This window comes from Coregonus lavaretus, assembly GCF_964263955.1.
Source record: "Coregonus lavaretus genome assembly, contig: HAP1_SCAFFOLD_8962, whole genome shotgun sequence".
In the NCBI taxonomy this organism is placed as follows: domain Eukaryota; kingdom Metazoa; phylum Chordata; class Actinopteri; order Salmoniformes; family Salmonidae; genus Coregonus; species Coregonus lavaretus.
The window spans coordinates 1-18,010 of NW_028162036.1; the positions used below are offsets into that span (position 1 = coordinate 1).

At 45.1% G+C, this 18,010-nt stretch overlaps 1 protein-coding gene across 1 annotated transcript; it reads right to left on the bottom strand.

Annotated features, from left to right (window-relative positions):
* Positions 1 to 5,625: 5,625 nt before the first annotated feature.
* Positions 5,626 to 13,702, bottom strand: LOC311119700 (sodium/calcium exchanger 1-like; the record flags this gene model as incomplete). The annotated part of the gene is made up of 2 exons (XM_084194364.1): positions 5,626 to 6,002; positions 13,427 to 13,702. Coding segments are annotated over 2 exons (653 nt in total), but the record flags the coding sequence as incomplete, so codon positions are not given.
* Positions 13,703 to 18,010: the final 4,308 nt, after the last annotated feature.

The window sequence follows — 18,010 nt, forward strand, 5'->3', positions numbered from 1 at the left end:
TTAATTAACAGTATTCTGGGAGAGGCAGAGTGTGACGCCCAATTTCACACTCCGCTTAACAGCTCTGCCGTTTAGTGTCTCTGTCCCAGACTTCCCAGTGGCTCTGTCCCAGACTCCCCCCCCCCCCCCCCCCCACACACACACACACAACTACAATGTACACTAACATCACAGCACACTCCGCTCCACATGCAGACCCACAAAACAAGTCCACTCGGTGCTCCTTGAAACAGGGTATCCCAAACTTTATTTTCTGTGTCAGTGTACCATGTAGAGTAATCACAGTTAGTGTAATTCTTCCTATTAGTTTGTGTGCAACACAAAGAAATAAACAGACATTAACAAAATAAGACAAAATCATGATATTCTATCAATTATAATCAAACGAAACAAAAAGACAAAACAAACAGCAAACTAAACCCTGTACGAGAGAGAGCAAGGACATGACAGATCGAGAGGGTGAGCTTGAGAGAAAGTTAAAGAGTGAGAGACAGGGAATGCAAGGAGGGAAAAGAGAGAGAAACTGAGAGATGTTAGAACCCTGAAAACTACAGGTTCATCTGAGCGGAGGGAGGGAGGGAGGGGTGGTGATCAGGTGACACACCTCAAGTACAGACAGACAGACAGACACTCAACAGGGACGGAGACAGATAGGCATGCACAGTACCAGCCAGCCAGTGAGACAGAGAGGCAGGCACATACCAGGTAGACAGACAGACGGACAGATCTTGAGACAAAGAATGAAAAACCACCCCAAAGAAATGACACTTCTCAGGTATCAAAGACGAAACACTGCTCAGCACGGAAGGAACAGAGAGAGAGAGAGAGCAAAACAAGCTTTTAAGCAAACTACTTCTCCAAAAAGGTAATATTTGTCATTCTTGAGTTTAGTGAGGGTTTTAAAATAAATATGTAGAATTCTCTAAGATATGTGGAGGTATCAGACCTCTCTCTGTTAACACTATACAGTATATACATATGATATCTTCAATGACAAAATAGCCTTTGATGTACATAGTTCTCTTACACTGTCAAATAATACAAGCAGCCATGTCATTATAAGCAAGCAGCGTCTTTTGTACAAATTCCCATGCAACTCCCTTAAGATACATAACTCTTTAAGTTCTCACCCTCATTCAACAACAGCAGATATTGCCTTTTTTAATTGAATGTGCAATTTACCAAAGACATCATTCAACTTCAAATAAAACATTAGGTTCTAGTACATGGGGGGGTTAACAAGTCCGAATCTATGCATCATTCAAACCTCCGTCAACATCAACGAATGGGATACTGCTTATTATATACAGACATGTTATCATTCATGCACAGTGTGAACAAGTAGCACATTAACATTCCAAAATATGGACATGGGGCGGGGGGTAAGAGGATACAGAGAGATGCTGCACAGTCACGGTGCAGACACACACCATAGCGACACATGCTGGGCAGGAGAAGTCCTTGTGCTTCACTGCACCAGTACACAGTACTTCACATGTTATTTCTTCTTCTTCTTCTTCTTCTTCTTCTTCTTCTTCTTCTTCTTCTTCTTCATCTTTCTCCTCCTCCTCCTCCTCCTCCACCTCCTCCACCTCCTCCTCCACCTCCTCTTTTCATTTGTACTTTATATTAGGGTTTGAGGTCTTTTTAAGTATGTCATTGTCATAGTAATGTTTTCAGGTCAGCGAAAGTTTATATAATCACGTAACAGCAGGGTCACCATCAGCATATAAGCAATGTCATCCTTTTCATTAGAAACTCGGGAACCAGTGCAATGTTTTTCCTTCACTTCGAAACACTCCACCCCACTCCATCCAAAAAACGAATAGAGCTATTCTAGAGCTTGATACCACCCCCCCTTCATAATTAACCTACAGCTACTGTAATACAAACCCCCACACCCCATCATAGTAGAATGAACCTTAAAAACCCTTACCACAGTTGTTCATTCGTGAACAAGTTCACTTAAGACCAGGTAAGAAAGGGTACAAGCAAGCATTAACCCATCTCCATGAAATGTGAATGTTTTTATACAAATTTGTCATTAGAAATGTTCTGTTTCGGTTAAACAATATCAATACTTTTAGTACCGCAGAGGGGTCTTTTTGGTGTTGTTAAGAAACGTCAGTGTGTTAGAAAACCCACTACTATTCTGGCTATGCTGTTACTGGAGTTTCCATTAGAAATAGTTCCCTTTGGCAAAAGAGGAGTAAACTGCGCTTGACTTCCATATACAGTGCATTCGGAAAGTACCCCTTTACTTTTTCCACATTTTGTGACGTTACAGCCTTATTCTAAAATTGATTAAATAAAAAAAATCCTCATCAATCTACACACAATACCCCATAATGACAAAGCGACAACAGAAATGCCTTATTTACATAAGAATTCAGACCCTTTGCAATGAGACTCGAAATTGAGCCCAGGTCCTGTCTCCATTGATCATCCTTGATGTTTCTACAACTTGATTGGAGTCCACCTGTGGTAAATGCAATTGATTGGACATGATTTGGAAAGGCACACACCTGTCTATATAAGGTCCCACAGTTGACAGTGTATGTCAGAGCAAAAACCAAACCATGATGGTCGAAGGAATTGTCTGTAGAGCTCCGAGACAGGATTGTGTCGAGGCACAGATCTGGGGAAGGGTACCAAAAAATGTATGCAGCATTGAAGGAAGGTCCCCAAGAACACAGTGGCCTCCATCATTCTTAAATGGAAGAAGTTTGGAACCACTAAGACTCTTCCTAGAGCTGACCGCCCGACCAAACTGAGCAATCCGGGGAGAAGGGCCTTGGTCAGGGAGGTGACCCAATGGTCACTCTGACAGAGCTCCAGAGTTACTCTGTGGAGATGGGAGAACCTTCCAGAAGGACAACCATCTCTGCAGCACTACACTAATCAGACGGCCAGACGGAAGCCACTCCTCAGTAAAAGGCACATGAGAGCCCAATTAGAGTTTGCCAAAAGGCACCGAAAGGACTCTCAGACCATGAGAAAGAAGATTCTCTGGTCTGATGAAACCAAGATTGAACACTTTGGCCTGAATGCCAAGTGTCACGTCTGGAGGAAACCTGGCACCATCCCTACAGTGAAGCATGGTGGTGGCAGCATCATGCTGTGGGGATGTTTTCAGCGGCAGGGACTGGGAGACTAGTCAGGATCGAGGGAAAGATGAATGGAGCAAAGTACTGAGAGATCCTTGATGAAAACCTGCTCCAGAGCGCTCAGGATCTCAGACTGGGGCGAAGGTTCACCTTCCAACAGGACCATGACCCTAAGCACAAAGCCAAGACAATGCAGGAGTGGCTTCGGGACAAGTCTCTCAATGTCCTTGAGTGGCCCAGCCAGAGCACGGACTTGAACCAGATCTAAAATCTATGGAGAGACCTGAAAATAGCTGTGCAGCGACTCTCCCCATCCAACCTGACAGAGCTTGAGAGGATCTGCAGAGAAGAATGGGAGTAACTCCCCAAATACTGGTGTGCCAAGCTTGTAGCGTCATACCCAAGAAGACTTGAGACTGTTATCGCTGCCAAAGGTGCTTCAACAGAGTACTGAGTAAAGGGTCTGAATACTTGTGTAAATGTGATATTTCCAATTTTTTTTTAATGCTTTGCAAAAATGTCTAAAAACCTGTTTTTGCTTTGTCATTATGGGGTATTGTGTGTAGATTGATGAGGAAAAAACCCAATTTAATCCATTTTAGAATAAGGCTGTAACGTAACAAAATGTGGAAGTCAAGGGGTATGAATACTTTCTGAATGCACTATAAGTGCTTTAATCTAGAACCTTCTAGGGGGCTGCAAATTCTATGGTGAGATATGACAAGAAAATACAAAATCTTGCTATGTTTATAATTTTCTAAATCAAACTACAACTCTATGATTACTTTTACTTCATTATCACTTTACACATCAAGTATAAAACAAACTCAGTAGGAAATGCAGGATATTCATCCTACCTTTAACATCAAAAATCGATTGAAGGTGTAAATAATGTGGACTGCCTTCATCTTCCACATACGGATTGATCTGTCTGCCTAAACTGGACGTGTAAACCCATATATCTGGAGACTGGCAGTAAAGTGGATTAAAATGATTGCATCATTAAGACAAAAGCTTTTTACCTCTGAAAAGAGGAAATACCCAGCCAATGTATTTCTCACCGGCTTCACTTTGAACATCTGTAAAATGTCTCTATAGGGCTACTGCATTATCGAAACAGTTTAATCTACACTTCTGTCCATTACAATTGATGTATTTATGTTTAAGATATTGTTTGATGGAATATTCCATTTTATGTTTGTAAATTAAGATGTGCAGCTCAGTGGAGAGAGGAAGAGGGTGTGGATTAAGTGTTGAGGGCGGGTTTAGGATAGGGGTGAGGGGTAAAGGGTTAACGTTTCTGGTTAGGGTTAGTGGTTAAGAATTGGCTGTAGAGCCCACAGAGGATTGGGATTGATAGAAAGACCAGTCAGGGAGGAACTTAGACACACATAGGGAGAGGAAGAGCCAATGGGAGTAGCTGCTGAAAGGCATGTAGCCAATGGATAGAGTTTATACAGTATGGCTTCTCTGCATTCTATTGCAATTTGAATCAAGCATGGTGGTGATGACACTCCTATTGACTAAACTGGAAAAGCGATCTTGGGATAGTTTTGAAAATGATCATTTAAGTTGACAACGAGTTATCTGATAGTTAAAATGGTAACGCTGGCCATTCAATCACGATACGGCCTTTAAGGTAAAATTATGCTAAACTCCTTGTTTTTCATCTTTTACACAACTACATCTGCAGCAAGATAAAATAACAGAGGAACCCTAATCAGATTTTCTACTGGGGATCAAACCGAGGATCAGAAGGTGGTGGGCAGCTCTTGCAGCCAGGCCCTAACTGAGATTTATAAAGACTCACACACAGAGGAGAGACCTTCTTTAAAAGTAGCTGTTACTCCCCACCCACTATGTTCGCGAACAGCTGAATCTATTTAAATTTATTTTGATGTTCATGCATATACATATTAATGATAATGGTCTGGGGAATTAAAGGATTTCACTCAGATGTCTAGTGTTTAGTTTGAAACGAGCGCCAGGCGTGGACGATGCTGTTTCTGGAGGGTTGCTGAGTAGTAAGAGATATACTAAACAGCTCAGGATGCACGCACGCATGCACCTACGAACACACACGCACACGCACGCACATGCACATGAACACACACACACACACACACACACACACACACACACACACACACACACACACACACACACACACACACACACACACACACACACACACACACACACACACACACACACACACAGACTCACTTGGAATTCTACAGACTTCAGAGGGGTGTCTGTCCCTGCCTTGGCAGGCCTCTCCTCGCCTGAACAACCAGTTTCATCCCTTAAAGCACTAGACTATGGGGATGGATGGATGGGGGGGGGACGGGGGGGGGGGACGGGGGGGACGGGGGACGGGGGGGGGCGATCTTTCACTTCTTAAAAGGGGGAAAGGGGGGAGGGGTTATTAATGACAAGAGGAAAACATTATTCACCACTGCTGTTGCCTCCTTGTCTCTGGTTAGCTCTTCTTGGGCCGTCTTAAGTCTGATGCTGTTTAGAAGGCATTGAAGTGGCAGTAGACCTCCAGCGAGGAGAACAGAATGTACAGCAGCCACAGGCTGACAAACAGCATGGTGGTCAGTACCTTGGGAGTCCGCGGACCTCCCAGCTCGCCACCAATCGAAGGCCGCCGCCGGTACATCAGCACCCCCACGCAGATGAACGCGAAGATGGTGAAGAGGGTGACGGAGAAGGCCAGGCTCCCCGGGTCTACCTTGAAGTCGTTGCCCTTGGAGTTGTGGTAGATGGCAGCGATGGACCAGGCCACGCCGATGCCCAGGAACACATTGACCGCGTTGCTGCCCGTCACGTTGCCGATGGATGCGTCAGCATACTGGTCCTGGATGGCTGCCACCTTACTGGCAAAGGTGTCTGGGAGAAGGGGAGGAGGATGGAGGATAGAGGTTAGTGTTGTATGTTGTGTGTGATTCAATAAGGATTGGGAAAAGGTTATTGGATGGGAGGAATGAATGTTGATGGGGTATGGGCAAGGGGAAGAGGATGTTGGTGAAGGGTGACAGACAAAACAAAAAAGCTAAATATTAATTCACAAAGTAGAGAACCCTGAACAGCCTCATTTCATAAAACATTATTCAATGTATTGTCTGGAGACTATAATCAGGGAGCAAAATTGGAACCATTGCTGTGACAGGACCTCCGTCTCAGCAGAAATCTTCTGTCTGAATCTCTTTCCCCCAGACCCAATTCAATACCTTAGGCAAGCACAATCCTATTTATAAATGGCCTTCTCTGTGACTGGATTGAACTAGTCTGCTCTAGGAATAACAGCAGCCCAGCAGGAAGAGACCATCCAATCTCTGGAGTGGAGCCGTTTATGCTAAGTTGCAGTTACCTTGCCAGGAGCAAATGCTTCCATAGAGAGTCAAGGCAACCAGCCTAATTTTGAAGATGTCTTTCATTGGCAAGTGACAAAGCACTCTGTTTTATTCCCCTTTCTGTCCCTCAGTCCTCCCTCACTTCCTTTGTGCACTCCCTCCCCTATCCTTTTCCTGGCACCTTCAACAGAGAAAGGACTTGGTCTTTCAGCTCTGGCCAAATGGGCAGGGGAAAAGAGGAGAAGTGGGGGAAGGAGGGAGAGAGAGAGAGAGAGAGAGAGAGAGAGAGAGAGAGAGAGAGAGAGAGAGAGAGAGAGAGAGAGAGAGAGAGAGAGAGAATGAAGGAAGGAAGGAAGGAAGGAAGGAAGGAAGGAAGGAAGGAAGGAAGGAAGGAAGGAAGGAAGGAAGGAAGGAAGGAAGGAAGGAAGGAAGGAAGGAAGGAAGGAAGGAAGGAAGGAAGGAAGGAAGGAAAGAGACAGAGAGACAGAGAGAGAGAGAGACAGAGAGAGACAGAGAGAGAGACAGAGAGACAGGTTGAGACATAGTGCTCCTCAGGGTGACTCCATTCACTAAACTGGCACCAGGCTCTGCCAGCTGGACATGATAACATGGTCATTGGCCCCGGATGGCACTATTCAATGGGAATCTAGCTCTGATGACTTCAACATGGCACAGGACAAGCACTGACATGGGCATACAAGTGTGGATGTTACTGGACCACAGTAGTGAGTACATTGGACCCAGTAGCTGTGGTTGATCAGAACACCTCTATTATCAATCACAAAAAGGCTTAGTTCTGAAGAAACACACACACACACACACACACACACACACATGCACAGACAGACACCTGTCTGAGAGCTGTAAGGCATAACTAAGGAAGATGTATTACTTGAAAATAATCCATCTCTGGTCCAGTGACTCTGGATAGTACTCTCAGGGACTCACCCCTTGATCCCCTGCCTGCCGACTGGCCACTCTGGCCTTGCACTGAGCTGCAAACCCACTGGACCAAGACCAGGAAGAGATATTATTGAAAAACATAAAGTGTATAAGCAACAGGTAACTGCCAAAATAAAGGAAACTCCAACACAAAGTGTCTTAATAGGGTGTTGGGCCACCACGAGCCAGAACAGCATCAATGCGCCTTGGCATAGATTCTACAAGTGTCTGGAACTCTATTAGAGGGAGGAGACAATTCTTCCACAAGGAATTCCATAATTTGGTGTTTTGTTGCTTGTGGCGGAAAACGCTGTCTCAGGCGCCACCCCAGAATCTCGCATACATTTTTAATTTGGGTTGAGATGTGGTGACTGAGACGGCCATGGAATATGGTTTACATAGTTTTCATGCTCATCAAACCATTCAGTGACCACTTGTGCCCTGTGGATGGGGGCATTGTCCTCCTATGGGGGCATAGCCATGGTAGCCAAAATAATGGCCTGCCCAGCATTTTTATACATGACCCTAAGCATGATGGGATGTTAATTGCTTAATTAACTCAAGAACCACATCTGTGTGGAAGCACCTGCTTTCAATATACTTTGTAGCCCTCATTTACTCATGTATTTCCTTTCTTTTTCTGTCTCTCCGTCTCTCTCAATAAATGTAATGGTTAAATTAGGGCAATCATTTCAGGTCCTTTTGTTGTTCAAGGACAGCTCTTTTCCTCTCTACAGAGATTGCTTTAGCTAGCTGGATAGTACCGTGTGGTGTGTTTAGACGTCTGTAAGAGAGAGCTGCAGTAGAGGAGACTGAGCCAGCCATTGGCAATGCAGCAGGCTTTGTACGGCAGGCTGGAACAAAGGCTCTCTCTCTCTGATAACACAAGGTGGTTGGATCCACTGAGCAGAATGCAGAGGGAGGACAAAAGCAGGATGGACAGACAGACAGGGGAGAGAGCTGTGGAGTAGGTAAAGGCTGATGTAGAACAGACAGGGGAGAGAGCTGTGGACTAGGTAAAGGCTGATGTAGAACAGACAGGGGAGAGAGCTGTGGACTAGGTAAAGGCTGATGTAGAACAGACAGGAGAGAGAGCTGTGGACTAGGTAAAGGCTGATGTAGAACAGACAGGGGAGAGAGCTGTGGACTAGGTAAAGGCTGATGTAGAACAGACAGGAGAGAGAGCTGTGGACTAGGTAAAGGCTGATGTAGAACAGACAGGGGAGAGAGCTGTGGACTAGGTAAAGGCTGATGTAGAACAGACAGGGGAGAGAGCTGTGGACTAGGTAAAGGCTGATGTAGAACAGACAGGGGAGAGAGCTGTGGACTAGGTAAAGGCTGATGTAGAACAGACAGGGGAGAGAGCTGTGGACTAGGTAAAGGCTGATGTAGAACAGACAGGGGAGAGAGCTGTGGACTAGGTAAAGGCTGATGTAGAACAGACAGGGGCTGCCTCATCTGCACTGATCATACTGTCAGCTTCCCTGAGAAGGAAGGAACGGAGGGAAGGAGGGAAGGAGGGAAGGAGGGAAGGAGGGAAGGAGGGAAGTAGGGAAGTAGGGAAGGAGGTATGGAGGGAAGGAGGGAAGGAGGTATGGAGGGAAGGAGGGAAGGAGGGAAGGAGGGAAGGAGGGAAGGGGAAGTAGGGAAGGAGGTACGGAGGGAAGGAGGGAAGGAGGTATGGAGGGAAGGAGGGCCGGAGGAAAGGAAGGAAGGAGGGAAGGAGGGAAGGAGGGATGGGAGGAAGGAGAGTAGGAGGGAAGGAGATGGAGGCTGTCTAGAATGGCACAGTTTGTCCTGTCAGAGGAAATAGAGGGATTTGTTTGTCAGAGAAGACCATCAGCAGCCCAAACAAAGGTAGTATAGAGGGAGGTGAGTGTGTGTGTGTGTGTGTGTGTGTGTGTGTGTGTGCTTGTGTGCTCAAATGTGCACAATGTCAAAACCCAGGCAGTTGTTTTCAGCACTACCACCTGCACACACACACACAGAGAACAGTGTGTGTGGGTAGATATAATGGCTCTGTGTGACTGTGTGTGTGTGTGTGTGTGTGTGTGTGTGTGTGTGTGTGTGTGTGTGTGTGTCTGTGTAATCAGCACAGTGTGTGTGGGTAGATATAATGGCTCTGTGTGACTGTGTGTGTGTGTGTGTGTGTGTGTGTGTGTGTGTGTGTGTGTGTGTGTAATCAGCACAGTATGTGTGGGATTGGCAGATATCCCACCTGTTGTACTTCTCATTGCCCCTCTCTCTCCCCCTTTGTGAGAGCATATTCAATCTCCTCTGTCCTATCAAGAGCCTGCAGTCTTCTCTACCTCCAAGAAAATTGATTTTCTCAAGCAGACAGCAGAAAAAGGCTCAAGCTCATCTGTAAGACTAATCACTAATCACTTCCTGGCTGTGACATCACACAGTCACAGTGGAGACTGTTGTCTTTGACAAGCCCTACAATCACCAGCCATTTAACTGCCACACATCTGCTGCTCTCTCTGGCCCTATTTACATGCAGCAACAGCCTTTCTCTGCCGCAGCTGCCGCTAATGGCTATATCGATTACTACGGCCGATTAGGCCTTCACCCCTTTGTGCGTCTCTGCTGTCCCTTCCTGACAAGGCCAGGAGGCAGCGATGCTGATAATGTCACATCCTGTGTGCTGCGAGTATTCTCACATGAATCGATGCTCCCACACTTCTACTATCCATTTGTAGTCAGGAACATAGAATTCGAAAACTATGGTCAGCTTCTCCTGCTCTCTTTCTGTAGACGTGTTAGGACTGACTGTGACTGTGCACCACATAAACTATCCAAGCCTTCATGATAAATGTCAAGCTCACGCCTACAGATCTTAGAGGGATCAACCATTATATCAACCATTGGCTGTTTGCCTAGTAAGGTCTTATAGAGGAGCAGTCCATTGCACTAGAAATAATGACAGTAGGTCTGTGGTACTAACAGGATAAGTCCTTCTACAGATGTCAGATCATAATTTGATCACCCTGTTGCAATGCAGGAAATGTAAAGCTTATAGTGTATTTGAGGTTTAAAAAGGCTTCTGAAGTTTGTCATTTCCACTTTGAAATTTCAGACATGATTTCCCCTTACGAAAAAGGGGAAAAATATCCATGAATTATAATCCACATAATAATTCACATTTCCTGTTGTTGCAGAATTATTTTCCTGCTGTAGCAAACTGGCTCAAATTAATATCCTTCATCTGTACCTGCACTGAGAAAAAACTGGGCGAGACAGTCATTAAGTCGTTCTCCATAACACCTGCAAAGTGTATCAACCTAGCACGGCAAGAGCTCCAACCAGAAAGACTCCACTTTGTGAAGTAGTAAACATCAACACAGAGGGGGAGGTGCTAATTGGCCAACAGCTGGACCTATATTTATACCTGATGCTTTCTGAGTAAAGTCTTGACAGAAGAGGCTCGTTCTGTTAACCTATTTAGATGTGTGTGTTTGTGTGTGTGTGTGTGTGTGTGTGTGTGTTTGTATGTGTGTGGGTATGTGTGTTTGTGTGTGTGTGTGTGTCTATGTGTGTGTGTATGTGTGTGTTTGTGTGTGTTTGTATGTGTGTGTGTGTATGTGTGTGTGTGTATGTGTGTGTGTGTGTTTGTGTGTGTGTGTGTGTGTCTATGTGTGTGTGTGTATGTGTGTGTTTGTATGTGTGTGTGTGTGTGTGTGTGTGTGTTTGTGTGTGTGTGTGTGTGTGTGTCTATGTGTGTGTGTGTGTGTGTGTGTATGTGTGTTTGTGTGTGTGTGTGTGTGTGTGTGTGTGTGTGAGTCCGGGAGGGCAGTAGGCCAGCAGTCTGCCAGCAGTATGCCTGGTAAGTGTTGTTCACCACTCTCTCTACAGTGTTATTTCTCAACCTTGCACTAGCAAAGCCACATGTGGGATGGAAAACACCCTTGAGACTAATGTACTTTTTGGTGTACTGTATACAAGGCTCACTTTCGTATTGCATGACTAAATGCAGAGATTTACATATTTAACTCAGTGTGCTCTCTACTATACTCAGAATATTCACACATGAACGCGCGCACACACACACACACACACATACATACACACACACACACACACACACACACACACACACACACACACACACACACACACACACACACACACACACACACACACACACACACACACACACACACACACACACACACACACACACACACACACACACACACTCATCTCCCTCTATACTACCTTTGTTTGGGCTGCTGATGGTCTTCTCCGGCTGACTGACCATGACAAACGAGGCTCATTGAGCCGTGTGGCTGCGGTGTGCCGTTGTATTGACTATAATTACAGTGGGGTGGGAGGTGTGTTGTGGAGGTTACAGCAGGGTCCATTTAAGCAGCACAACAGCACAGCGCTTCGGCGGGTAATGCTAGCTAACCCCCTCGGTTATTGTTAATGCTCTTGTGTAGTGTAATGCATCACAGTCATGCCCCTGAACACTAAAGGGCAGAACACAAAACACACCTGAGCCCCATGAACAATTACTCCAGGCTAATGAACATGGGTGGCGGAGCAGCACATTGATGTGTGTGTGTGTTTGTGTGAGCATGGGGAGGCAGGGTTCAAATGTGTTTAGGAGGCAACTACATACACCCGGGAGTACACCATAGAGTCATGTGTGTACTCTGAAAGTACAGACACACACACAAAACATACTTTGTGCAAACAAACAGAATGACAGACAAAGAATATTGACTGCTTGTATTAGTTCTCTACACCTCTTTGTCCCCAGTCCTTAGTGCTAGTAAAATGGCGTTAACAGTAATAGTGAGGGTTAAAGTAGTACAGTAGTGTTGGGTTTTACAGTAGTCCAGTGGGGTTTACAGCCTAGAAGTGTCAGAGCGGTGGACCAGCCCTGAGTGAGTTACAGTGCCTGGCTGGTCAGTAGGTATGTGAAGCGGCTCAGTGTCTAATACATGGGCTGGGTGCTAATTAGCTAAGTACTGTAACAGGCCCATTTGAAAGCTATCGAGCTATGTGTGTGTGTGTGTGTGTGTGTGTGTGTGTGTGTGTGTGTGTGTGTGTGTGTGTGTGTGTGTGTGTGTGTGTGTGTGTGCTCTGTACATAGTGTGAATGAGAAACATGCAATCACACCCAGGCTGCTGCTACAGTCCAAACCGCAAAGAGCAGTATGTGTGTGTGTGTGTGTGTGTGTGTGTGTGTGTGTGTGTGTGTGTGGCTCCACATCTGAGTCACTGCCCTTGTTCTGCCTCTAAAGACAGATATCACTCATCTTCTGGACCCCACCACTGACCCTTCTGGACCCCACCACTGACCCTTCTGGTACCCCACCACTGACCCTTCTGGACCCCACCACTGACCCTTCTGGACCCCACCACTGACCCTTCTGGACCCCACCACTGACCCTTCTGGTACCCCACCACTGACCCTTCTGGACCCCACCACTGACCCTTCTGGACCCCACCACTGACCCTTCTGGACCCCACCACTGACCCTTCTGGACCCCACCACTGACCCTTCTGGTACCCCACCACTGACCCTTCTGGACCCCACCACTGACCCTTCTGGACCCCACCACTGACCCTTCTGGTACCCCACCCGTAACCCATAAACATTTAGTCCTAATATTCATAACAGCACTGTGCAGTTTAAGCCAAGGTAGCTGTGAGGGGTTGAGCTGCTCTTACGTGTGTATGTAGACCTTGTTCAACCTCCTCACTTGTATACAGATACGTTTAGCTGCTCAGGAATAGAGCATCAGCGAATGACTAACATGTCATGTACACATGTAAACACTATCTAGCTGGGGTGTAAGCAGTGTAAATGGAAAATGGAGGAGGTAATCACTGGACACTTGGAGTGTTAGGAGAGAGTAAATCTAGAGGACATGTTTAGGAAAAGCGTTACCACAATCATCACATTCTGTAGTAATAAATCTGATCTCCTCCGTAAAAAGAATGCTACCATGACTATTACATAGCAAGTAAATCCAGCGTAAACACCAGTGTAAGTATATAATGTTACCTGGCACAGAGGTCCCCAGGGCCACGAACACCACGGCGGTGACAGAGTCCTTGAGGCCCACGGTGCAGCCGAAGTGGGAGGCCAGGTCCCCGATGAAGGCTGTGAGCAGGCCGATCATACAGATGGACACCACGAAGCAGGCCCAGCCGTTCCAGTAGTCTGTCGGGGGCACGAACGCAAACAGAACCTTCCAGAAGACGGTGAGGAAGTGCATGACGTAGTCGAAGCAGGACGGCAGCTTCTCCTCGCCGCATTCTTCATCCTCGTCATCCTCACCTGGCAGAGGGAGAGAGAGGGGGGATGAGGAGAGAGAGAGCATGATGTTAAGGGGTCTGAAATGGTGAGATTATGATGAGTTTATGAAAAAGAAATAATGATATTCCTCAAACATTTACTGAACACCAGACTTGATTTAACTTCCAATATTCTGTGAAATAAGGCAGCCGAAGTGATGTGATTTGTGATGATGGTTTGCCGCTCCTAACATCGGAGCTCGTTTGTCAGAGTGTAATCATGGCCTGGGGTCTCGGATTGGAGCCAATCCTCTCTAACAGATACAAATAATCTCTCTGTGTGTGTGTGTACACAGTATGCCTGATTATCACCATACTTGTATGTCAATGTATGTGCTTGGCGAGTTCCTATTGTTGTTGTTTATTGGGCTTTTGCGGAAGCTTTTGCGGAAGCAGCAGCTACTCTTCTGACAAGTAACAAAACACTGATACACTGATAGACAAGAACTGTCACACAAATGTAAAATACAACCATATACAAACAATACAACAACAACAAACTCCTGTATGTTTACTAAAGCCCTAGGCTTCCTGACAGCATGTCAGCCATTCACATCACAGACTGTACTGTAGACACACGAGCACTGCTGTAGATCAACACAAACACACATCTTTCTAGACATACAATATTCATCTGGCATTTGACTATCATTATTGCGTCGTTAAATGGCCTGAACTACAATCTCAAGGGACCAAATTAGACATGTTCACATAGTGATGCACTGTAAAAGGGCAGACACATTGCACAATGCCATTCATCTCGGAAATGTCAAGAGCAATTTTCCAACCCGTTTTTAACAAGATAAGCTCAAGACACAAAAAAAAGGCTAGCACACACACACACACACACACACACACACACACACACACACACACACACACACACACACACACACACACACACACACACACACAGCCCACCCCTCTGCCCCACAACACACATACACACAATCCCTGACATAACCCCTTACACTCATCTCCTTATTCTCTCTCTCCCATGATCTCCCTTCATTCCTGTCTGCAGCTGGAGAAGAGAATGTCTTTTTTCCACCCTGACCCCTCTCTACCTCCCTCTCTCCATCCCCCTTTCTCCCACAAACCTGGGGTTTATTTTGAGTGTCCCACTAGGACAGTCCCAGTCCCAGACCCATCATAACCAGTACTACTTCTATGATGCAACCTGCCACAATCTCTAACAGGCCTCTATGGAACCACTAAGGTTGGGGAACTAGCATTCGTTTCCTCTCCAGCCGATGGAGCTAACAGGCATTTAAGCATGGTCGAAAAGCACACACACACATACACACACACACACACAATATGGCAGTATGGTGTTAAGTGCCTTTCTCTCACTCTTTCCGCCTCTCTGTAGGGCCCTATAAAATCCCTATAAAATCCCTATAACATCCCTATAAAATCCCTATAAAATCACAATACAATCCCTATAAAATCCCTATAAAATCCCTATAAAATCCTTATACAATCCCTATAAAATCCCTATACAATTCCTATAAAATCCATATACAATCCCTATAAAATCCCTATACAATCCCTATACAATCCCTAAAAATCCCTATACAATCCCTATAAAATCCCTATACAATCCCTGTATAATCCCTATAAAATCCCTATAAAATCCATATACAATCCCTATACAATCCCTATAAAATCCCTATAAAATCCCTATACAATCCCTATAAAATCCCTATAAAATCCCTATACAAATTGCGGAGAACGTGGACAGAATCACGGAATCCAGACATTGAAACGGAATTCAACAATATTAAAACATGTATTGAACTTAATAAGAAATCAACTAAATGTATTGAATTTATTAGAAAATGCATTAAATTGCCCAAGATTATCATAAGGTATGAACAAAATGCATCAGTGATTCGTATTTTCCTTCAAGTTTCTGAAGAAGAAAGGGCACAGGAATGCCCCTGTCAGTGTATGCGTAATTGTCTACCAATTTGTGGTACAGTAAAGCTAATAATGATGGAAACAGAGGTATCATGCCACATAGGTGCCACATGGGCACGTGCCCCCTTTATCTGTAATACTACTAGCCACTTACCAATTTTATGTAGTTGGTTTTAGCTAGACCAGATAGGTTCCCAATCTCCCAACCTCATAACTAGCTACCAAGAAGCCATTCAAGTTATCAATCAAGTTAGAGTAGCTAGCTTGTCTAACTAACTATCTTAGCTGGCATGCCTGCTGCCAAGGTTGGTAGACGTTAGAAAAGCAAGCAATAACTAAATGTACTGAATAAGACACACATTCTTTTAAATATTTAACCCAGATTTTTGCAGAGATGCAGAGAAGCATATTTAGTTTATTTAAAGAAGAACCACCAGTCAGGAGGATACAGACAGCTCAAAACACATTTCAGTTGAATGCATTCAGTTGTACAACTGACTAGGTTTCCCCCTTTCCTTTCCCTTTCCTTTAGATATTCAGAAAAATAGACATCTATCGTTTTTTTTTTTTTTTTTACAAAGAATTAAGAATAATGATTATGACTCTAGAGTGCAGGAAAACGCTGTTTCATGGTGTTTACATTTTTTAAAAATTCTCCAACTTAAGGACGGGGGGCATAGCCCCCCTCTGGAACACCCCCCAGCCATCCTCACTTACTTTGTGCCCCCTCAGATTTTTGGGGTGCATGACACCCCTGAATGGAAAGGTTCCCCAAAACCTTCTCAATTTAATGTTAACTAGAAAGTAGCCTATGCCTACCTGGCAGAATGATATCATGATTATTTGCATTAATCCAGTGGCCATTTGTTTTGCAAACTCTGCAATCATATGAGTGCTACAGAAACATCGCTGGTGTGCAGTTGTATTAATGGGAAACTACACCCAAAAATCTAAATGTATTACATTTCTCCCAGACCTCAAAAGTGGTCACCTGATATGGTTTAAGCATTGTTGTGGACTCAGGACATCCAATTTTGTTGTTTTTTCTATTATAAAGTGTTATTTTGAGAGCGAAAACCTGAAAAAAATGGGAAAAACTGGAAAAACTATTTCTCAACCCCTCTCTTTCTTTCTCTTACCATTCTGTCTCACAGCCTTCATTTTCTCTCCATTCATTTTCTGTCTCACTCTTTCACTCTCCTTCCCTGTACACTGTCTATCTCCCTGTCTCGCTGTACCTCGTCTCTGTTCTAATCCCCCCTATCTGGGTTGCTGTTGATGTTAGCAGCTGTCCTGTTGCTCCCCAGGCTCTAGGGTTGAAGGCAGTGCCTACACTGCAAGACTCCCTCACCTAATCAACCAACATCCCCATTTCACTATGACTCTTATCACACCAAGCTGGGGACTCTTAGATTCTAAAATGTGCATAACAACTGTGTGTATAGGTTTGTAATAATGTTTGTGTACTCATAATATACGTTTACCCTCCACTATACCATTGATGGCTTCTCTAGTCTACGCTAACGAGACGAGAGAGATTGAATGTTTCACCGTTCATTGGCGAAGCACCATGAGCTAACAGACTGAGAGACTTGTGTTAACAGGGTGATGGGCAATCCTCTCAGTGGAACAACCCCTCTCATTGAGCAGTCCCCAAACAGCTCCCAGGCACTCCCAGAGATCCAATACAGAGAAAAGGGAAAAACCCTCCAGAAGATTCTATGTGGAGGAAGGAAGGTTGGTCTTTTGTTGCGAGCTGGCAGCCGCAGAGGTGTTGGTGAGGTATTTCTGCTGCTGCTCACTGAGCATGCCCGTGCGCTCCTCTCTGATAGGCGAGAGTGTGGATGGGTGCTCTTCTCTGATAGGCTGTTCAGGTAGTGGTGGAACAGGGCAGGTGAGGATAAGGGTTGATCAGTGTTAAACTCTCTCAGGGGGTTAGAAGAGTTCTGGTCCAGAGTTTGGAGGACGGGCAGGGGCACACACTGCCCTCTCCCACCTGGATAAGAGGAACACCTATGTGAGAATGCTGTTCATTGACTGCAGCTCAGCAGTACCAATAAATAAAGTCTGGAACCAACAGGACCCTGAACAGCTTTTACCCCCATGCCATAAGACTGCTAAATAGTTAACCAAATAGCTACCCAGACTATCTGCATTGACCCTCCTTTGCACTAACTCTTTTGATTCATCACATATGTTGCTGCTACTGTTTATTATCTATCCTGTTGCCTAGTCACTTTACCCCTACCCATATGTACATTTCTACCTCAATTACCTCGTACCCCTGCACATTGACTCAGTACTGGTACCCCGTGTATATAGCCAGGTTATCGTTACTCATTGTGTAGTTATTCCTTGTGTTATTATC